This window comes from Ammospiza caudacuta, chromosome 3, assembly GCF_027887145.1.
Source record: "Ammospiza caudacuta isolate bAmmCau1 chromosome 3, bAmmCau1.pri, whole genome shotgun sequence".
NCBI lineage: Eukaryota > Metazoa > Chordata > Aves > Passeriformes > Passerellidae > Ammospiza > Ammospiza caudacuta.
Window position 1 is genome coordinate 5,450,920 of NC_080595.1, and position 23,061 is coordinate 5,473,980.

Here is a 23,061-nt window from a genome sequence, read left to right on the forward strand (position 1 = left end):
AAAACCTGAGATGTTCTGAATACTATAATGTTCCATTAAAATACCAGAGCTAGAGGCACCAACAAACTTCAGCAATTTAAGAGCAACAATGATTTCAACAGAGGCTGCAGTACATGGACCAGCATGAGGACAACAAGCTATTGTAACTAACATCTAAAGACATCCCTAAGCATTAGGCAGTTTGTTTTTTAGAAGCAAAGGGAAGAAATAAAAATATATATTACTGTTGAGGTCTGAGAGGACACCAAGTAAACCAGACATGGACTGTAACTGTTTCTGAATAGCACTGGTAACCAGACAATCCAGTAAAGCATCTTCACCTATTCCTTTCTGCACAAGTCAACTCCCACTTCAGACCCCAAAACAATTTCTGTAGTCTAGGAAAGACAGGTCAACTACACTTCACAGAATTCCTATGTTGAGATTACCTCAGTTTTGAAAAGTACACCTGCACGGATGTAACCTACAGTTTACCAACAACATCTCATCAAGTTATACCCCAGAAAATGTTCAGAGCTTCTGCCAATGCAGAAGCATAAAACACTGAATCTTCTACACCTCCTTTAGCAAATAAACTCCATTCTAGGGAAATTGAATGCTGCCTGTCTGTTTCAAGGTATTTTTCACTACTGGTTCTGAGCAGTAATTAATTTTTCTTGTCTTTTCTCTGTAGGCCCCTACAGCAGATCTGCAGAGCCACCAGACAGTCTGAGGGACACCACAGCACAGCAGACCCCCCCCAGCAGCTGAACCCTGAATGAAGTGGCTGCCCACAAGTGCCACTCAAGGGACAAAGTCCATGACAAGGAAACCACAGGACCTCTTTGCACACTCACTTTGGTTGTACTGGTGGTGTTTCCTTTAAGAGTACACATTTTCAAACACTGTTTTTGTCAGTTTACCTCCAAGCTATTGCTTATCACAGATGACTCTGGGTAAGTGATGTTGAGAATGCCCAGAGATAACTGCAGCACTGCCAACACCTTGTTATGGCATGTGCTGCACACCTTAGAGTGCTTGGGATTTAACATTTTCTGTATTTTCTCAACAGTCCCACGATCGAGTTCCCAGCTGGACTTGGTGAAGGGGGAGCATTTGAGTGCTAAACTTGTAAAGGCCTGTTTCTCGTCTGTAGATCCTACCAGAAAGTCACAAGCAGCAGTGTCCCCACCAGCACTGACCAAGCTCACTGCAGAACAAAGTTTCCCCTTGTCAGCACCAGGGTTTGACAAGGACTTCATCACCTTCTGTACCCAGAATGCCTCAAATCTACTGGAAACAGACTGCAGACACCCACATGTATTTGCCATACCTGAGCCTTAAATTAAAACTCAACTAAAATCACACAATTTACTTACAGTGCACTTATTGTTGGGGTAGTTTTCATGCAGGAATGGTTCCCATTCAGCCTGATCAGTGATGTTCCAATTTGGATAGTCCAGAAAGGCAGTATGTGCCATAACCTCATTCTTCTCATTGCAGAGTGTCAAAGCAACATTTGATAGTTCTCTATTAAAACAATTTAATTTTGCACAAGTTGAAGAAATTTCGCATAGAAAAGTGACTAACTGTGAATTCAGCCTGCTGGAACAGCAAAATTAGCCATGTCCAAGAGGGTCCCCAGGATGAGGCCTCAATAAAACTTCATCAACCACATACTAACTTGGAATTGTTGCTTCAGTTCTACTTATTTGTATTCTAGCACTATAAAAATTCAGGTGAGTTTTCAAATCCTCAATCATATTAGTAAATTTTAGATGCAAGACTTAAACATTCGCTTCCATTTGTATGTTTCTTCACAGATCTATTTTTCCCCAAACAGCTGTTACCTGGGATGTTTGCTATTAAGGGGGAAAAATATAAGTGACCCACCAGCACCTATCTGTCACACAGCCTGTCTGCTGATTGTTTTTTTTTTCCAACAGCATTTCTTCTGAGCTTTTACAAAAGGAAGCTAGTATAGAATTAAACCTTGTCCACCATGGCAGAGACCCAGGTTTGCAGTCATGCACGTGACAGATATAAAAGTAGATTTTCTTTCCACTTTTAGAAACGGCATATAAAGTCATTATGTCACACCATGTCAAGGCTCAGAATGTTTTCTGCCATTTTAAGTGCAATTTCCCAAAAGGTGACAACCCAAAACACCATTACTTACAAGAGATAAGTGACATCCATCCTTCCAAACACATCTTCTGTGACAGAGCTGAAGAGGCTGATAATGGCTGGGACATCCCTTGACTCCGTTCTTCTGACTGTGACCACTTCTGAATTTCCACTTGAGGAGGTCACCGTGGCCATCCCACCGGCTGCCCTGAAAACCAAGGAAAACACTGCTGGCTCCAGCCATCCCCTGCCCAACACAGCCACTTCAGAGGGGTTTTCATAACAACTCTAAATTGGGGCAGCTCCTATGGATTTGGTGCCTGGTTCCTGCATACCTTCCCACAGACACACTGCCTGTCCGGGGCACACCTGAAATGCAGCAGGCAATCACTCCTATGGGCTGGATCCTAATTGTTTTAATAGGCTACAGCTGCTTTCTATTGATTCATTTGCATGCAAACCAGCTCATCACCAAGAACTTCAAGCTCAAAGGCCTTCAGTGGGAGGCTCAGCTGCAAAGAGTCAGGGACACAACCTCCTGATTAAACAGCAGCTTCAGGTGAGTTAATTGCATTTTGTGCAAAACCACTCCTCGAATTTCTTTTGAGGTCAACAGCAGGGCTTAAATTCCTGAAGGAATTCAAAGTTCTACTTTCTGACACAGGAAAAAAAAAAAAAAAGAAAAAAGGTTTTAAAAAAAGAGGGTTTTTTTGTGGTTCTGCATTGACTGATTGGTTGTCCCATCCAGTAACTTTAGCACCCTTCAGCTGTGTGTCTCTGCTCAGTACTGCAGCCAACAATCAGACATGTGAAATAAAGCGACCAAACAACGGCCTCCCGCAATTTCTTAAATGTGTGTGCAAAATATAGCAGCACTAACTAGAAAAAAATAGCAAAAAAATCCCAAAACCTAAACCAACACACGTAGACCAGCGGAGAAATCTCAGCGCTCTGCCAAACGCAACAGCTAACAGTGACTCCAAATACAAATGTGATGTTCAGTTATATGGCATCCCAATTCCCAAATAAAACGAAAAACCAAAATAAATGCATATTTTCGCACCTTTTAAACACAAATAGAATTACATGCACTCCTACATCTTTCACAGACAAACAGGACATTCCAGCGCCAGTCCTGAAATTAACCGGAAGCGACACATCCCCTGCAAAAACGCGTCAATTTAACAAATGAAAACTAGCACGGACTTTAAATGGCCATTCATCGGCTGAGCTTAGCGCACTAAGATAACTTTAACTGAGGAAAGCCGCTTGCTGCATTATCACAGTCAATCGTTTAACTTAACGCAAAACCCCAAAAATAGACCCGCATCTCCACTGGCTCCCCTGAACGCTCCCGCAGACAGCAAAACCAGCATTTTCACAGTAAAAATATACCGTTCTCGTAAGGAAATGCGCTGTTCCTACAGCGGCTCCTGCCCTTGTCCCACGGAGCAGGAGTAGAGGGTTCCCTCCCACCTCCTCACACAAACATTCTTGAAGCACAAATAAGATTCTACAAGGGGTTTTTTTGGTGTTTATAGCAGAGACCGCACACATACCTCAGGAGGGCTTTGAAGAGCTATAGAAGGCTGCGGACGGGCGGCTCTTAAGGGGCACCCCCGCGGCTTGGGGCGGGGCGGGGCCAGGCCGGGGGCGGTACCGCGGGGTTGGGCGGGGCCTGGACACGGAGGGCAGGACACCGGGGGCTGGATACCGGGGCTGGATACCCGCGCTGCCCATGGACACCGGGATTGGACACCGGGGGCTGTCCATGGACACCCGAGGCGGCCTCACGGACCCCCGGGCGCGAGCGGCCCCCTCAGGCAGGCGGGCCACGCCCCCGCACGCGCACAGACCCACACCGCCGAGCCGCCAGGGGGCGCCCCGCAGAGCGCCGGCAACTCACCTGCCCTGTGCCCGGCGCGGAGCGAAGCGGCCACAGAGCGTCCCAAGGACAGGAAAGCCCGGACAGATGGAACAGACGAGTCCACGGACGAGACAGGCCGAACAGGCGGTCCCACGGACGGAACGGACGGTCCTGCCGCTGCCGCCGCTACCGCCCGGGGACGCGTCGCCGTTACCGCGGCAACGACGCACGGGCGGAGCTGCGTGAGGTCAGGGGTGCCGGGGCGGGGCCTGCGCGCACAGCGGCGGCAAGATGGCGTCCACGGCGGCCGGGAAGCAGCGCATCCCCAAAGTGGCCAAGGTGCGCGGCGGGGACCCCCCGAACCCCTCGATCCCCCTCGATCCCCCTTCCTTAATCCCCACTCGCACCGAGCCTTCCCGTCCCGGCGGACTCCGGCCCGTAGCGAGGCGCCGGAGGAAGTTGATGGTCTCGGTGCTGCGTTGGGAAACGTGAGCTGAGCCCCCGCCTTGTATTTGCCTTGCAGGTGAAAAATAAAGCACCCGCCGAAGTTCAGATCACAGCGGAGCAGCTTCTGAGAGAGGCGAAGGAGAGGGAACTCGAGCTTCTCCCACCGCCTCCGCAGCAGAAGATCACAGATGTTGAAGAGTTAAATGACTATAAACTCCGGAAGAGGAAGGTACAGTAAAAAAATAAACAAACTAGTTTAATCTCGATATTCGCATAAGGCACTACAATTCCACTGTTTTTAGCTTAAACAAGATGTAGTCCCTATTCCTTGTGGACTTTCCAGGTGGATACTAATTCTTTAAAACACCTTTTTCATGCTATTCTTTAGCAGAACCTGCAATTTACAGATGTGTTGCTCGACAAAATCTGGTAGCAAGCTATACCTCCCCCATGTCTATGTTCAGAACACTGAAACAGTAATTACTTACACAATTAATAGGTGTTTTATTCGTTACCAAGTATTTGGCCAGCCATTATAAAAACACAAACAAATAAAGTAAATAACATTACAGTAATGCTGAGTTATAGATCTTATTTTGAAATAATTGCTTTACTTTTGCACATTTAGCCACGGTTTTGCTTGGCGTTTTGCTTTGAAAGTGCCTAAACAAAGGAAGCATTTTATATATATTATAATACCCCATAAGCCATTTTTTTATGTGAATGGGGTCTGCAGAAGGATTTCTGACTTACAGATGTAACTTTCTCCTCAGACTTTCGAAGATAACATCAGAAAGAACAGGACTGTTATCAGTAACTGGATAAAGTACGCACAATGGGAGGAAAGCCTGAAGGAAATCCAGAGGTAACAATGCAGCTGCAGGCATCTCTTACAAACCTCTTTTAGACCCACACCAAAGCCTGGGAGGCACATTTTACCTGCCCTGTGCTCCTGTTTTCCAGAGCCCGTTCCATTTACGAGCGTGCCCTGGATGTGGACTACAGGAACGTCACCCTCTGGCTGAAATATGCCGAGATGGAGATGAAGAACCGCCAGGTCAACCACGCCAGGAACATCTGGGACCGGGCCATCACCACCCTGCCCAGGGTGAACCAGTTCTGGTACTGTGGCTGAGCACTGAGATCCCCTTCTGGCCCCTAAACCCACCTGGGGTCGTGCAGATTATCCTGCTTCTCCAAGTGTTCAGGCTAGTCTGGGGAAAAAATGGAGGAAAGTTGAAGTTTTGGGAAGGTTTTGTACTTTTTAAGTGGCGAGAGCCTTGGGAGAGAAGGATGTTGGTGTACCTGGATGCTGCCTGAATACTGTGCTTACAGGCATTTCTGGGGTGAGGGGAGCTCAGGGATGCACTCCAGAAATCCCTTAGTGGATGAGCTCACCATGTGATGGCAGAACCTCCATCTGCTTTGGCCAGGTACAAGTACACGTACATGGAGGAGATGCTGGGGAACGTCGCTGGCTCACGCCAGGTGTTTGAAAGGTGGATGGAGTGGCAGCCAGAGGAGCAAGCCTGGCATTCCTACATCAACTTCGAGCTCAGATACAAGGAGGTGGACAGAGCACGAAGCATTTATGAGAGATATATCCTTTCCAGAGCCTGGGTTAAGGTGTCCATTCTGTATTTCCTTCCCAAGTATTCCGTGTCGTTGCTGTACTTTTCCCTGTGGTGTGCTGGGAATGAGCCAGCAGGAGGTGTTAAAAGCATGTTTAGGGAGAGCCTCCAGATGCAGTGCAGTGGCTGTGGGTCCTGCCACCATAGTGTCTGTTCAACTGCACTGCTCATACAACCAGCTTCTGTAGCCTGCTTTGTTTTGGGTTTCTCCTCAGATTTTCCCTGACCTGTTGCAGACATCTTTTATGAAAAATCCTTTCCTTAGGATTTTTCCTCCTGAGAAGCTGAGAGGCCTCAGGAGCAAAATGTAAACATTGATTATCTGCTGCTGTGGGATGCAACAGGTGCATCTGTGATTGGCCCATGTTGGTTGTTTGTAATTAATGGCCAATCACAGATCAGCTGGCTCGGACAGAGAGTCTGAGACAGAACCTTTGTTATTCATTCTTTGCTATTCTATTCGTAGCTGGCCTTCTGATGAAATCTTTTCTTCTATTCTTTTAGTATAGTTTTAATGTAATATATATTATTAAATAATAAATCAAGCCTTCTGAAACATGGAGTCAGATCCTCATCTCTTCCCTCAACCTGAGACCCCTGTGAACACGGTCACACTGACCTTTCTCCCTTTTTAACTTCACAATAAGGCACAAAACCTTTTCCATGCTAATACCTGTTAGTGTCTTCTTCCCACGTGTGTGCCATGCTGGGAGATGTCCCTGGGAAGAGCCCAGCTGGGGCTGTGCCACTCAGGCAGAGCTGTTTCCTTAACAAGAGCTGCACTTGTCCTGGTTCACCCCGAGGTGAAGAACTGGATCAAGTACGCGCGCTTCGAGGAGAAGCACAGCTACTTTGCCCACGCCAGGAAGGTGTACGAGAGGGCAGTGGAGTTCTTCGGGGAGGAGCACATGGATGAGCACTTGTATGTGGCCTTTGCCAAGTTTGAGGAGAACCAGAAAGAGGTAAGGTCTCCATTTGAGTCATGCCAGTGTTTTTCATCTTGAGTATCAAAGGCGTTTAACCTTCACTGCAATACTTGCAGTTCCCAGCACCTTGTGACTGCAGTCTGAGTTAGGGGGACAGTTTTTGTTTTTTGCTCACCTCTAGTTGCCTTTTGGTGACATCGGTAGAATGTGCTCTAAGGGAGATCTGCCAAGCCCAAGACCAGCAGCATTGGCTCAAACCTGTATCCTCACACTGGAGAGGTTCTGAGAGGTTTTGTGCCTGCATAATAAAAAATTGGATTGGTCCAGATGTTTTTCACAGTCTGTAAGGTTCCCAGGCTGTTATGAAATTAAAGACATTCTGTGAACCCCAAACCACAACCTCTTAAATTTAAATATTGTAAACCTGTAAATGAATAAGAGATGATGAGGGCTGGCATTTTCAGGTTTATTTTTTCCTTCTCAAAGTTTACTCTTCAGGGAAATCTGTTTTAGTCCTGTTCTAAAACAATTGCTTACCTTAGGATGTCCCACAGTTCTATGTTCTATTAAATATTACCAAAAGCTCATTGAAAAACTGTCAGGGAGGACAGAAACTGCTTCGTAAATATTTTTCTAATTATATTTAATATTTTCAGTTTGAAAGAGTGAGAGTCATCTACAAGTATGCCTTGGATAGAATTCCAAAGCAGGATGCCCAGAATCTCTTCAAGAATTACACCATCTTTGAGAAGAAGTTTGGGGACAGGAGGGGAATTGAGGACATCATTGTCAGCAAGAGGAGATTCCAGTATGAGGAGGAGGTGAAGGTATGTGGAACAGGTACCCTTCAGGCTCACTGTTAAGCCAGCTGGTGCTTAAGGGACCATGAGTGTTTTGTGATATCAAGGCTGATGAGTTTCAAGTTACCCTTGAAAGTCAGTCAAAAAAAACCACCAAGTGAATGTTCATTTTAGAGCCAGAATTCCATCCCTGGGGCAGAGAACGATATCTGCATTCACTGCTTTTTTTGTTTCTGCTTTCTAATCTAGATTGTGCCAGGTGAGGGTTTTGGACTGAACTCAAGGCTTGGTACCTTTAAGGATAATGCACTTTAGCTTATAGTTACTACTTAAGTTAGGGAATAGCCATTACAGGACACCTTACCTGTGCATAAAAACCTTTTTTTGAGAAAACACCTGTGCCACACTTGTTAAAAATGGAAACAGACTCCTGGTACTAAAGTGTCTTCTATTTGTTGTAATAAAAAGAAAGGCCTAAAGCATGGGGGCCCACGGGCAGAGCAGGAGCGTTCCCGTCGCACTGGGGCTGCTTCAACAGCCATGTCCCCAAGGTTCCAGGTGGAGCTGCACTGCTTCCCTGGGTCTTTTTATCCTGTTTTTTCTCCCTTTGGATTTTTTGGATTGGTTTCTTTTTGTATCCTTCATTTCCATTAAGGTTTTAGGTGCTTGATTGGCCCATTAAGTTCTGTCCAGGTTGGCTTTTTTTGCTTGGGGAGGGATGCACTTTACTTAGGTGTAATACAGTATGTTGAGTACTGTATTTCTTATAACTACCCTTTTTTTAACCCCTTTTATCATAACCAAACTAACAGTACATGCTCAACAATTACCAACTGTTTTATAACAGTTTCTAACCTATTTTTAACACACCTGTCTGCTGTTCAGACCACACTGTGCATTTCATCACTCCTCGTCTCTTCTTGCACTTGGGTCGCCTTCATTGAGACAGTGCTGAGGGCAAAATAACAACAAAATTTAAAGCAAAGTCAATTATAACCCAAAAGCATTTCATCACTCCTAATCCCTTCTCACACTTGGATTGCCTTCATTGAGACAGTGCTAAGGGCAACATAAAAACAAAATTTAAAGCAAAGTCACCTATAACCCAAAAGCTCCACCATCAGCATCCCCAAGAGTGACAGTTTTCGTTAATATTCCATTGACCCGTTTTTAAAAGGGAAATTTAAAGGGGAATTTACTTATCTAAGTAAAGGATGAGGCTCTGTCCATTGTACTGACTGCAGTTTGCTTGCTGTTGCCCCTGTCCCCTGCGTGTGGAAGGCCAACCCCCACAACTACGACGCGTGGTTCGATTACCTGCGGCTGGTGGAGAGCGACACGGACGCCGAGACCGTGCGGGAGGTGTACGAGAGAGCCATCGCCAACGTGCCCCCCATCCAGGAGAAACGCCACTGGAAGAGGTACATCTACCTCTGGATTAACTATGCTCTCTATGAGGAGCTGGAGGCAAAGGCAAGTAGTGACAATTTGGGGTTTTCCTTTCCTTGTAGGAAATAGCTGCTGGTGTTTTAATAGCTAAACCGAGAGCTAAGTGTTGTCTGTGTTACTAGTTTTGTGTAACGTGCTTTACTATTTAAATATAGAGAATTTTTCCTCTTCCAGTTTTCCCTTCTGTGCATAAGGAAGGTGTGAGAAATAGCTACTCACTTTTCATAGTTTAGGGAGGTTCATTTAACCTTATCAAAAATACAACAGAAGACTGAATAGAAAAAAAAGGTTATGCTGCTGGGAGCAAAAGATTTTCCCTGCCATGTGCTCACCCACAAAATGGAGGTTTTTCCCTTTTAACCCTTTAACCCTTCCCAAAGTTCTGTCCATCCACCCCTTCTTCGCTGTCCAGTGGTGGAGATCTCTTCCTCAGTTCCTGACTGGAGGTCAGATGTCACCACAGTGACAAGCCAGCCCTCCCAGATGTCCCAATCCAGCTGTCCCTTGATAACCACGCCAGGGGTACAGCATAATTATAAATCTATAAACTTTTCTTAACCTATATACATGATATTTGTCCATTAATTGTGAGAGTCAATCATTGCTCATCTATCACAGAGGGAAAAAAACAAACTTGTTTTATCCCAATTCATTCAGAAACAACTGATAACAAAAGCAGGAGTGGGGATTTCTGGTGACCCTGGCTGAACTGCCCATGGCAGACTTTTACCTGAACTTGTGAAATAGTTTTATAGTTAATAAAAACTGCTTGTGAAGCAGCCACATTGTTGCTCTTGTGATCTTAGAGGCTATGCAAGTATTGGAACATTAGAGCTGCTCTGAGTACAGAAAACTTGTTCAGTGACTGTTAAAGGAAAAGACTTATTTTTCCTCCCACAACCGAGACACTCCTTGTTTTATTGTTGGCTTCCCAGCACTGAGCCTTGCTTTCAAAAGGTGAGTCTTGTTGATTCAGAAGCTACCACCTTTGAATTGTGCAAAGTAAGTAGATAAGCATTGCTGATTCTAACCAGCTTGACTGAGATACTGTTCTGCAGTTTTGCAGTCACTGCAAGATTCAAATTCAGCATGACCTCAGCTGATTAACAAAGTGTTTTACATGCTGCCTGTTCTTGCAGGATGCAGAGAGAACCAGACAGGTGTACCAGGCATGCCTTGAGCTGCTGCCCCACAAGAAGGTATGGCTCCTTCATCAGTCTGGCTTGACTTTTGGGGTTAAATGCCCTAGATAAGATCCTTTAGTTCTCTTCTTCTGCTACATTCAGGGGTGTAAGCAGCTCCAAACAGCTGCTAGTGGGTTCATGAAGACTTTGCTTAAAACTTCAAGTATCCCTTCCAGTTTCTCAAAACATCCACCTTCCAAAATGGTTTTCCAGTGGGGCCTCCATGGTCATCACCCCTGAGGCAGCTGTTTGACAAAGCAGCTTTCAGGTCTGTCTTCCCCATTGCAATCAGTCTTCAAGGCTGATTGATTGGGGTTTTCTGGGTTTTTTTTTGCTTGTGAACTTTAACTTAAATATCCCTGTGGCCAGACCTTTTCAACTGCATTGCCTTGGACTGTCAGAAAATCCTTGTTCATATTTGTCATTTATTATGTCATCTGAGTGTCAGAATAATCTCAGTTATTAAGAGCTGATTAGCTATTAATAACTGAGATTAGCTATTAATGATTAATAGCTATTATTGATTCAGCAATAGCTTTTGTTTTACCCATTGATGATTGCTTAAAAAACTTTTCTGCAGTTTAAAAGACTTCTGTCCTGGCCATTTTTGCTTTCACCCCAATATATTGTCCTGTTTTAGATAATGAACCCTAAACCTTTCAGCAGGAAAACACTGAGATCAAATGAGATTACCTGCAGTAGCAGTCATATCTTGTATAGACAGAATGCTTATTTTTTTAAGCAATGTGTAGAGTATTATATACTGACTTTCCAGCCTAAATAGCACTTTGTTCTTTTTCTTCCAGTTTACATTTGCTAAAATGTGGCTGCTGTATGCACAGTTTGAAATTCGACAGAAGAACCTGCCCCTTGCCAGAAGGGCTTTGGTAAGCTTTTGTCAGAGCCATAATTGACTTCTCTAACTAATAGTAACACAGGAACGGCATTAAAAGATCTTAAATTGTCCTTTTTAAATTGCTGCTTTAATCCACTTAAAATAAAGCATCCAAGAACTCTGCAGGGGCCAGCATTTACTGTCATGTATGATTTAAAAAGAAATGTAGCTTGTTCTGATGAATTAGCCCCGGGCAGAAGCACAAAGTGCTGCTCTGAATGCAGAGCACCCACATCAGCTCAGTGCTCTTACAAGTTCTTAGCTGCTGCTGATGGCTTGCAGTGATACTTGTTCTAACAATTGTGTTTTAAAAAGCGTTGTAGATGAATGGGAGGTTTTCCTCTAGAAAATTAGGACCTGCCAAGCTGTGTGCCAGTCCCAGCTGCTGACAAAAGCAATCACTGGGATTTCAGGCAGGCTCAGGAGCTGCTGAGCAGGTTCATTCTGAGTGTCAGCATGAGGGGTTAGCATGGTGTGATGGGGCAGCAAGAAATGGCATCTTTTGAAATTAAAAACTTCCTTTCCTTTCAGTTCAGATATTCTTAGCAAGCTCAGGGATAGCATCAGGCATTTTGAGAGAAAGCCAGTGTTGGTAACAGTTGGGGTGGTTTGACTTTCAAGAGCAAACTGGTGGGGTTTCCACCCAAACAGTGATGGAGGGCACATGGAGAAAAACTGAGCACATTCTGAAATACCAGTGGCATCTGCAGAGCTGGAGGCCCATAACAGTGACCAAACTGATAATCCCAAGTGGTGGTTTCCTCCATTTTTCATAAATTCCAAGGCACTAAACATGTAGGAACGTAGTGCAGGAGAACTGTGGTAAGGGAATTCTGTCTCAAATTGCCTCACATTGACTTCAGGGAGCAGAAGCCACATTGCTTAGTTAACAATACTAGTCTGTAGAAGTGACTCTAAGGCCAAGCTCACTACAGCCTGTCTCAGATATAGCCCATTCTTAACTCTTGTTTTAAGAGTTTCCCAGACTAAGAATGCAGAATTGCCTCTCACAGCTTGGCTCAGGAGAGACAGTTTTCTTCAGAGACTGAGGTGCATCAGAAAAAAAGTGCTTTGTAAAGACATTATTCTCCACCTGTCCATTGCTGCCAGCCAGCAGGCAGGGGTGGGCAGCCATTCTCTGTTCCAGGAGGAACAGTGTGGGCCCACAGTTTATTTGGTGTAATTTCTTTTATGAGATGCTTGGGAACTGCTTACCTGCCAGGCTGGTACTGTGCAAAAAACCAAGTTGTAGTTCAAACACTTAAAAAATCAGGTGGGGGTTTTATTTTCCTGCAAGATCACTAAGAGTTTGATTTTTTGTTTGGTTTTTTTTTTTTTTTTTCTTTAATGCACAACAGGGGACATCCATAGGCAAATGCCCAAAAAACAAACTGTTTAAAGGCTACATTGAGCTGGAGTTGCAGCTGCGCGAATTTGACCGGTGCCGAAAGTTGTATGAGAAATTCCTGGAGTTTGCACCAGAAAACTGCACGTCCTGGATTAAATTTGCTGAGCTGGAGACCATCCTTGGGGACATTGACCGTGCCAGGGCCATCTATGAGCTGGCTATTGGCCAGCCCAGGCTGGACATGCCTGAGGTGAGCAGGGAGGGACTGAGTTAAGATAGTCATTGCACAGTGTGGCTGATGAACGTGTTGGTAGGAAAATTAATCCACAGACAGCAGAGGTTTATGTCCAAAAAGGAGACAGAGGAGTTCCTTTTGGCTTTGTTCCCCTAGGATCTCTCAAATTTTTGGAGGATGCAACCTCCCTTTTTATCCCAATTTCCCGGCCACATTTCCCTTCTCTCTTTCCCCATTGGCTGAGGTACTTGAGAGGTACAGAATCCCCAATACGCCTGATTCCAAAGATTTCCCTCTAATGTATAACCCTCCCATTTAATTTTTAATTCTTAAGGAATTTGGGGGTTTTTCTTTCCCCATTGTTTCTTTCATCTTTCAATGTCTAATTTCATTTTTCAGCAAACCTAAGGTTTATTTGTGAAAGCAAATATCTTTCTATTCATCAATCAGTGGAATCCTTCCCATTGTTTCTTTTATCTCCCAGTGCTGGTTTTATCTACCAGCAGACCCACAGCTTGTTTGTAAAGACAAATCCACTATTCCTCTCAATGTCAGTAATCCACCAGATGAAAGATGAAGTGAAAGTGAGTGGTTGATGGGCATCAGGTTTGGTGCTGCTCAGCCCTGCCACCAAACACCCTGATTCCTGAACCTTTTCTTGTGGTATTTTCAGAATTCCCCATCGTTGGGAGAAATGATTGAATCTGTTCTTAGAAGGCTATTATATTATATTATATTATATTATATTGTATTGTATTGTATTATATTATGCTATACTAAAGAATAGAGAGGGGATACTTGGAGAAGGCTAAAAGATAATAATGAATCTCATGACTCTCCCTCCAGAGTCTGACACAGCCTGAACATCGTTGGTCATTAAGTTAAAACAATTCCCAAGAAACCAATGAAATAATGACCAGTTGGTAAACAATGTCCAAACCACATTCCAAAGCAGCAAAACACAGGAGAAGCAATCATATAATTATTGTTTTCATTTTTTGTCTGAGGCTTCTCAGCCTCCCAGGAGAAGAAATCCTGGCGAAGGGATTTTTCAGGAAATGTGACGGTGACATTTTCTCAGGGAAATTTTACCTTTATCTGCTCTTTTCCCCTCCAGTTGTGCTAAGGAATGGATATGATGAGAGGCTTCTCTGTTGCAGGTGCTGTGGAAATCCTACATTGACTTTGAGATTGAGCAGGAGGAGTTTGAGAAGACCAGGAACCTTTACCGGCGGCTGCTGCAGCGCACCCAGCATGTCAAGGTGTGTGGGGGCTCCCAGCACAGGGAAAGCCTGGGCTCACATCAGCCCAGGTTCAGGCTCTGAAGGGGGGAGGGAAATTCCTGAATTCCATACAACAGGCCTATCTCAGGTGAAAGAAGCTTTTCCAAGCAGCCCTCTTTGCTGAGCAGCTTTGGTTGCCAAAACATTGCAAGGAAAACTGATTTTTCCAGTGTTCATTGGTGCTGTCGTTGACAAAATTCACACAGATTTCTCATGCTTGAAACAGACACAAGAAATTGATCCACATGTGTCACTCTTGTGCTGAGAATGACACAGGAACAGGCGAGAGGCAATATTGTAGAAAGAGCAAGAGAAGGCTTTATTCAAGAGAACCATGTGGTTTTATAGTGTGATATGATAGATTTTATTTGATAGCCTAACAAACAAAAACACCTTCCTCATACTCCATCCTTGAGGAGAACAGAAAGACCAAGCAGAAAAACACTACCTGCAGATTTATACTTAACGATCTTAAGTTATAACATCGTTACAACTCCCTAAAAGTTCTCTCAAGTGAGAACTCTCTCCCTGTGAGAAACTCTTGCTGTTTCTCTCTCTCTGTCCCATGGCATCCACACACATGCCTTACATGGATGCTGTGTCCTGTCGCAGACATCTTTTATGAAAAATCCTTTCCTTTGGATTTTTCCTCCTGAGAAGCTGAGAGGCCTCAGGAACAAAATGTAAACCATGGTTATCTGCTGCTGTGGAATGCAACAGGGGCATCTGTGATTGGTCTTGTGTGGTTGTTTCTAATTAATGGCCAGTCATAGGGAGCTGGCTTGGACTCTCTGTCCGAGACACAAGCCTTTGTTATCATTCCTTCTTTTTCTATTCTTAGCTGGCATTCTGATTAAATACTTTCTTTTATTCTTTTAGTATAGTTTTAATATAATATATATCATAAAGTAGTGAATCAAGCCTTCTGAAACATGGACTCAGATCCTCATCTCTTCCCTCATCCTCGGGCCCCTGTGAACACGGTCACAGAGTCCTGCTGAAGTGGGGCGAATCTTGTGTGAAAAAAACCAATTTTCTGGGCACCTGCTGGCATTGATCTTTGCTTTTTTTATTATTTTCCTTTGCTGCTTAGTTGTTTGTTGCCTGTGCCCTGTGTGTGGTGGCTCAGAGGAGGGCTGGAGCTGTGTGTGTGTGCTGTGCCCACAGCTGTGGATCAGCCTGGCACAGTCTGAGCTGTGTGTGTGCTGTGCCCGCAGGTGTGGATCAGCCTGGCACAGTCTGAGCTGTGTGTGTGTGCTGTGCCCGCAGGTGTGGATCAGCCTGGCACAGTCTGAGCTGTGTTCCTGTGCTGTGCCCGCAGGTGTGGATCAGCCTGGCACAGTCTGAGCTCTGTGTTTCTGTGCTGTGCCCGCAGGTGTGGATCAGCCTGGCACAGTCTGAGCTCTGTGTGTGTGTGCTGTGCCCGCAGGTGTGGATCAGCCTGGCACAGTCTGAGGTCTGTGTTTCTGTGCTGTGCCCGCAGGTGTGGATCAGCCTGGCACAGTCTGAGCTGTGTTCCTGTGCTGTGCCCGCAGGTGTGGATCAGCCTGGCACAGTCTGAGCTCTGTGTGTGTGTGCTGTGCCCGCAGGTGTGGATCAGCCTGGCACAGTCTGAGCTGTGTGTGTGTGCTGTGCCCGCAGGTGTGGATCAGCCTGGCACAGTCTGAGCTGTGTTCCTGTGCTGTGCCCGCTGGTGTGGATCAGCCTGGCACAGTCTGAGCTGTGTGTGTGTGTGCTGTGCCCGCAGGTGTGGATCAGCCTGGCACAGTCTGAGCTGTGTGTGTGTGCTGTGCCCGCAGGTGTGGATCAGCCTGGCACAGTCTGAGCTGTGTTCCTGTGCTGTGCCCGCAGGTGTGGATCAGCCTGGCACAGTCTGAGCTGTGTGTGTGTGTGCTGTGCCCGCAGGTGTGGATCAGCCTGGCACAGTCTGAGCTGTGTTCCTGTGCTGTGCCCGCAGGTGTGGATCAGCCTGGCGCAGTCTGAGCTGTGTGTGTGCTGTGCCCGCAGGTGTGGATCAGCCTGGCACAGTCTGAGCTGTGTTTCTGTGCTGTGCCCGCAGGTGTGGATCAGCCTGGCACAGTCTGAGCTGTGTTCCTGTGCTGTGCCCGCAGGTGTGGATCAGCCTGGCGCAGTTTGAGCTGTCGGCGGCGCAGGGCGAGCGGCTGCAGCGCTGCCGGCAGGTCTACGAGGAGGCCAACAAGGCCATGCGCAGCTGCGAGGAGAAGGAGGAGAGGGTCATGCTGCTCGAGGCCTGGAGGAGCTTCGAGGAGGAGTTTGGCACCGATGCCACCAAGGAGAGGATCGATAAACTGATGCCTGAGAAAATAAAGAAGAGGAGGAAGCTGCAGGCCGAAGATGGGGTAAGGAAAAGTGATGGCAGTAGTGGCTGTGTGCTCTGGGTGGGTTTGTGCACATGTGCAAACATGGGCTTTAATTTTCTGTTATTTCTGTAATGTCACCCTGATTTTTTAAGATTTTCTAAGCCTTCTGATGTTTATATTCTTGTAACAAACTTTCTCACACACTTTCTGTAAAGAACTTGTTGTTGTTAGGAAAATTAATCCACAAACATCAGAGATTTATGTCCAAAAACGGGACAGAGGAGTCATTTCTGGCTTTATTCACATAAAGGGAGAGGCCATGGGGCATTCCCCTGGGATCTCTCAAATTTTTGGAGGATGCAACCTCCCTTTTTATCCCAATTTCCCGGCCACATTTCCCTTCTCTCTTTCCCCATTGGCTGAGGTACTTGAGAGGTACAGACTCCCTGATACACCTGATCCCAAGGATTTCCCATTAATGTATAACCCTCCCTTTTAATTTTTAATTCTTATGGAATTCAGGGGTTTTTCTTCCCCATTGTTTCTTTCATCTCTCAATGTCTAATTTCGTTTATCAGCAAACCTGAAGTTTATTTGTGAAAGCAAATATCTTTTTCCATTCATCAATCAGTGGAATCCTTCCCATTTTTTCTTTTATTTCCCAATGCTAGTTTTATCTACCAGCAGACCTACAGCTTGTTTGTGAAGACAAATCCACTATTCCTCTCATTTTGCATTCTTTTATAGAAGAGGAGAAAAGTGATGGGACTGTTGGTTTGTCCAGTGTTATTGGAGAGGTGGCACTGTCACCCTCCAATCCACTGTCACTTTTGGAAATCTGTAAATGTTAGAGTCAGAAATTAAACTCCCCTATTTTCACCTTGAGAACAGGTTTTTTCATGTCCTACATTGACACTCTAATTTCTCTTTCTTGTTAGAAGCACCTCCTAATAGCCAACATTAACATGCAAATTAACCTCACTCTGTGGTATTTTTCTCTCTAGTCTGATGCTGGATGGGAGGAATATTATGATTACATTTTCCCAGAAGACACTGCCAATCAGCCCAACCTCAAACTCCTGGCTATGGCAAAGCTCTGGAAGAAACAGCAGCAGGAGAGCGAAGCTGCAGCCATGGACCCTGACAAGGACATTGATGAAAGCCAGACTTAGTTCCTTGCCTTTTCCCACCCCTTTCTTGGGCCATTGTACAGTATTTTCATTGGTGATAAATAAATGTATTTGGAGAGTTTTACTATTACTGACTTGAGGTGGATTTTGTGTGGAAGACAAGCAGCATCTTGGGGTGGATTCCCTTTAACATTCCTGCAGGTGTCCATCAGTTAAAGGGCTCTGCAGCTGGCACCAGTGACAGGAGAACTGGGAGAACTGGGCAGCGACTTCACTTTGAGCACAAGGACCTGTCCAAGGCTCCCACAGCCTATCCCAGCCCTGCTCAAGGACGTCACTGTGCCAGGGCAGCAGACCTTGAGTGAGGGAGGTCTCCAGCCATCATCCCTGATGAATTCTCCAGTAATTCTGTTAAATTCAGTCTGTGTGTGAACACTTACCTCCATGTGCTGGCAGACCCCAGCAGAGCTGTGTCACTGCTCTGGGCTGGGCATCAAATCACTCTGACCTGTCCAGCTGTGGCCAGAGCAGATTTTTCTGCCCCTCCTGCGCCTCTAATAACACATGCTTCCCCTCCCCTTCCCTCCCATCCCTGAGTGTTTCTGCTGACCCACACCCCATTACATTGTAAATCCCATTTCTATTTTCCCTCTTTCAATCCCTCCTGCTGCTCTGTGCCCCACTGCTTTTCACAGTTCATTTTGATGTTTCCTCTGCCCTACTTCCTATTAATTAATTTCATTTAATTGAATTTGTTACGGAGTTTTCAGCAGCGCTAAGATTGTTTTCTTGTGTATATTTTGGTGAGGTTTTTTTGGGTGGCTTTTATTTTGTGTTTGTGGGGAGAGGTTTGTTTGTTTCTTTGTTTTTGCACTGCATTTTCCAGGAATTCCTTCCTTTTTTGAAGGTGGAACCTTGCCTCTTTTTTTGCCAGCTTTGCTGCATACTCTGCCAGTTGCTGGTGTTATCTCTCTTGATAAGGGCAATAGTGAGGTTGTCAGCAGGGGCTCAGGTGAGCACCTTGCCTGTGTCAGCACAGAGAGCTTTTAGCAGCTCTCCAGAAAGCAGTAGGGCTGCAAGGCACAGGGTCTGCCAGGGGAAGAGCCATTGTTAATCTGAGTTGAAAAACCAAACTTTCGGATTTTCGAGCCAGGTTGATTATCGTGGGGTGGTTGTTTGTAAGAACAGGATTTGGAATTTTTTGCCTTTTCAAACCCTGAAACTCCTGTGAGGAGTGGTCTGGACTGACACCCTGAATGCAGCACTTCCAGGAGTGAAACCATTCCCCCTTTGGAATAGTGGGACTTGGGGGTTTGATGGATTTTTCTCCTCCCACAGCCGTGTTCCCACCCCATTTCTCTCCCTCTGCCCTCTCATTGTTTCAAGCCCATCTTGAAAAGGGCAAACAGGACGTTTTAATTCCACAACAAGTGAAGCAAAACATATCTGCTCCTGTGACTTCTGGGCAGTGAGTGGTCCCATGGTTGAAGCGTGACCTCAGGAGTGATAATGGACGCAGATTTCTGCCCTCCTTTCCCTTGGAGTGTGTGAGGCACCTGTCGAGCAGAAGCCTCGTGCCAGAGATGTCACAACTCTCCAGGAGCACTTGCCCATGAAACTCATGCCTCTGTTCCACCCAGCATCAACCTGAGGTGTTCTCGGAACAATTCAGCATTAATCTTTTTGCACATTTCCAAAATGGGGAAGCCAAGCTCAACAGTGGGGCCCAGGGATCTACAGCAACAGTTTTCCCTCACGTTGCTGAACTGAAGAAGGAAGGAATTCTTCCCTGTGAGGGTGGTGAGGCCCTGGCATAGGGTGCCCAGAGAAGCTGAGTTTTAAGGTCCCTTCCCACCCAAACCCTTCTGCGTTCTCTCAATGCTTTGTAGCCTCTGTCCTCTCTGAGCTTGTGCTCTAATAGGTACTGAAATATTCCTGCCCATCTGATTTATGTCCATCTGCCTTGCTCCTGCAGAGCTGCTGTTCCCATGTTTAACTTATGAAACCCCAGTGCCCTCCTGGCCTGCCTGGATTTATCACCAGGCTGGGTGGAAGAGAAACATTCCTGCTGGAAAGGCTGGGGAAGGAGAAGGGGGACACCCCAGTGGGGAAATGGCACCCCAAGGTTTAACCCTGCAGCAGCCTGGCACCTGAGGGGCTCTGGGAGAATGGCATGCTTTTAGATCTTGCAAAAGTCAAGATTTTTGCAAAAATCAGGTTTTCATGTGGAAGAGGGAACACAGAGTGTGGATTTGTGTCGTGGAAAAGTGATCAGCTCAGCTGCTACCTGGTCCACAGGGTGGGCAATGGAAATTTATGGGATTTAGGATGCATTTATTCTGGCTCAGCTATTTTCAAACCAGATTTGTACATGGAATTGCTTGTTTAAGAGAGGGCTGACTCCATCACTAAGTTAGGAGTAAACAGATTTTATGCTCTGGAACTTGTGAGGCACAACTTAAACGATCCCTGTCTCCCACCAACTGAGCAACAGCTGCTGCTGTGTTGGGGTCTGGAAATTAGTGACTTCACAGGCTGCAGGCTACCCTTGGGTTTGTAGGGAGCATATTTTTAATGTCCTGACTCTGTTCTGCACAGTATCTTTTGTGAAGCCGCCTTTTCACCTGTTTTCTATGAAAAATATCCTTCTCCGTGAAGGATTTAAAGTGTTTGTGCTCATTCCACTTCTGTAGATACCATCAGTCAATAAAATGCTGCACTTGAAAGAAGATAAATGCTTGTGTGTGCTTGGAAGTTGTGTTCTATCAGTGGGTGGTTCATCTGCTGCCACAAGAGCTCAGGAACAAGATAAATCCGAGGACCAGGATGGAATATCCTTCCTCGGTGGGAGGTGGGAGGTGAGGGCTTCTGTCACTCTCTTGGTGGCAATTTGAGGGCAAATTTAATGCAATTTGAACTGTTTCCTCCTACCTGTGCCACAGGCACAAGAGTGGGCAAATCCCTGGTGGATACAAGGATGTCCAGGGAAAGAGGAAGAGCTCAGCAGTGAGACCCTTGAGTAGAAATGGGGAAAAATCTGAGCTGTTCCATGGGAATGTGAGTAAATTGAATGTGTAACATTAGAAGAGACAAATTCAGGGTAGCATGGGGGGGAGTAAAGCCATTGTTGTTGGGGAGAATTCCCAAGAAGTCATCTTCCAGAGAGGGGAAGATCAGGGATTTCTTTTTGCTCCTGGCTGTGAGAAAGAAAATGTAACATTTCTATTAATGGTCTGCAGTAACTTAGCAGTTCCTTCCCAGCATTATTCTGTGAAGTGGGTTCAGAGAATGCTTTTTGGGAGTTAGGTGTATCCATTTGGATGACATTGGGAAATGCTGATTTTCATGGAGAGGGTAAGGGCCTGGGGCAGCATCCAGAGTCTGTAGCAAATATTTCTGCTCTCTCCATGAATGTCCATGTAGTGCTCAGCTAAGGTTGATGGTGATTTCTGATTCTTCCCATTTGGGGGAGGCTGGGAGTGGAGGAATCTGTCAGTTTTGTGGGGAATTTGCACCCAGTGAGAGGCAGCCAGTAAGGAAAGAAAGAGGGAGAGGTTTATGAGGTTTCTCAGGAAAGTGACGTGGTGACATCTGAAAAGAATAGAAACCTTTGAGAGCATTATGGATAACTGTAGAATTCAAATTGGGACTGTTCTGTGCATTTTTCATATCCCTACCAGGAGGAGCATAGCAGTTCTAATGTTTAATGCATGTAGAGTAATAGAAGGCTGAACTGAACTCCACAGGCCTGTTTGTTCCATCACTGTCCAGAAGGAAATAAATTAGATTCTATTAAATTCTAAATTCTATTCTATGCTATTTGGACCCAAATGGTGCAGAGGGAGAGATAACAAGAAGGAAAGTTGGGTTTTTGAGGGGTGATATTTGGGTGGCATCAACATAACAATCCCAAGGTAGAGCTTAGTTAAAACCAACACCAGTGAGTGCTCTCTCCTTTGGGAGTGTGTACAGCACCCTTAGGCTGAGCTCAGAATCTAAAGGTCCTCAAGAGGAGCCATTTTATTTATAAGAGGATTTTACATTTGGTTGGACTGACGTGCGTGGTGCCCAGCATGCTCCAAGTCCCAGAACTGAAATAATGGGAACATTTTGTAGACAAATGATTGTGCTGCTCAGTCTTTAGAGAGGTTGGTGGAACAAACCTGGGTTTTCTTGTTGGGTGTTGTGACTGAGACTGTTGAGAAGAGTTTGCAGAGGTGTCTGTGGAGTTCTGATCTCAGAATGGGCATCAACTTGCACAGAAAGACCAGAGGAGATTCTGGACAGCTTGGGGTATTTTAAAGCATCAGCTTCTATGCCAGACTCTGTCCAGACAGAGGATCTTCTCCAAGACAAGGAAATCACCCTTTATACACACTTGTCTGCCCCATTTTAATCTTTCTTTCCCAGTTATGTAAATAGCACCAGACTAATATTCCCTGTGTACCACTGGTAAGCTGATTCGCTCGCTCCACTTTATCAGACACAAAAGCACTGCAGGGCTGGTTTGTAAATTGAGTTGGATTTTTTTTTTTTTACATCTGTGTTATTCCAAGCTCTTATGTAAATACTTGGAAAGCAATTTCTATATATACTCGGTTTGTTATGCAACTACTCTGTGCAGTGATGCCAAAGGGATTTAATTTTCTTATCGGTGGTTTTTAGAAGAAGTGATCAAGCATTCTTTCTGTGCAAGGCTCAGGGAATCACAAAGTGAAAACCAATAATAAGTGGCAGAAAACAAGGGCAACTACAAAATTAAAAAGAGGGAAAAAAAATAAAATGTTCCTGAGTTACAGAACTCTTTGGGGAGGGCTTTCACTGAAAGCCTGATTATTGCTCCAGTGTGAGTTGCCTTTGTTCTTTATGGAAATTATTGAATGATCCAATCCATACATCTGTGTGCCAGCCCTGTGTGTGTGCTATTGATGAAACATCTTAGAGCAGTTGTTGCTGGGCTGGCCACTGGTCTCCCAAAAACCTCTTGGAAACCCGAAAACTCCTTGGCATGAAAATCAATTTTTAACTGAAACCGATTTAATTTTGCCATCAATTAATGCGCTGCATGCCGGAAAGAGAACACTGAAGGAGAAAGGAAGGCTGAAGCTCTGAGGCTGCTGTAGCAAAGCAGAGCCCCAGAGGGCTTTTCTACCCATCTTATCTCACAGCCACCCCTAGAAAGCCACTGGAGCAACCCAGTCCTGATCCCAGCAGGCTCCTGTGACAGCGAGCTCCCTCCCTGCATCCCGAGCCCGCAGGATGCAGCTGGGTTGGGAAATCCATGCCAGGTATCCCAGAACCTGGCTGCTGCTGAGCTGGGCTGCTCCTGGAGCTGGCTCCAGGCTCCCCATGAGCTTCAGGCTCAGTTTTAGGGCATTACTATTATCCAGGAGATGATGAGGAGATGCTTCCACGAGGAGCCGAGCTGTGGCCACCAGC

General features: G+C 45.6%; 2 protein-coding genes across 2 annotated transcripts in view; one reads left to right on the forward strand and one right to left on the reverse strand.

Moving 5' to 3' along the window:
• Window positions 1-2,328, reverse strand: part of CFAP61 (cilia and flagella associated protein 61) — an 86,222-nt gene extending 83,894 nt beyond the window's left edge. Inside the window, exons 1-2 of the mRNA XM_058802222.1 lie at window positions 2,159-2,328; window positions 1,359-1,509 (exon numbers count right to left, since the gene is read on the reverse strand). Coding sequence (XP_058658205.1) covers window positions 1,359-1,509; window positions 2,159-2,301 — 294 coding nt within the window. The 5' untranslated portion in view covers window positions 2,302-2,328. The remainder of the gene's footprint in view (window positions 1-1,358; window positions 1,510-2,158) is intronic.
• Window positions 2,329-4,264: 1,936 nt separating this feature from the next.
• CRNKL1 (crooked neck pre-mRNA splicing factor 1) lies at window positions 4,265-17,732 on the forward strand. The gene is made up of 14 exons (XM_058801980.1): window positions 4,265-4,312; window positions 4,497-4,649; window positions 5,194-5,285; window positions 5,384-5,542; window positions 5,854-6,020; window positions 6,835-7,013; window positions 7,634-7,804; window positions 9,059-9,250; window positions 10,366-10,425; window positions 11,217-11,297; window positions 12,664-12,903; window positions 14,049-14,150; window positions 16,283-16,531; window positions 17,497-17,732. The coding sequence occupies exons 1-14, from the start codon at window positions 4,265-4,267 to the stop codon at window positions 17,662-17,664; spliced, it is 2,061 nt and encodes a 686-aa protein (XP_058657963.1). The 3' UTR covers window positions 17,665-17,732.
• Window positions 17,733-23,061: the final 5,329 nt, after the last annotated feature.

What these genes read in the sequence shown, in the direction of transcription:
- CRNKL1 (XM_058801980.1), top strand. Translation starts at nt 4,265, where the DNA reads ATGGCGTCCACGGCGGCCGGGAAGCAGCGCATCCCCAAAGTGGCCAAG. An exon ending in CCCAGGGTGAACCAGTTCTG is followed by an intron (nt 5,543 to 5,853) that starts GTACTGTGGCTG and finishes TGCTTTGGCCAG; the next exon opens with GTACAAGTACACGTACATGG. An exon ending in AGCTGCTGCCCCACAAGAAG is followed by an intron (nt 10,426 to 11,216) that starts GTATGGCTCCTT and finishes TTTTTCTTCCAG; the next exon opens with TTTACATTTGCTAAAATGTG.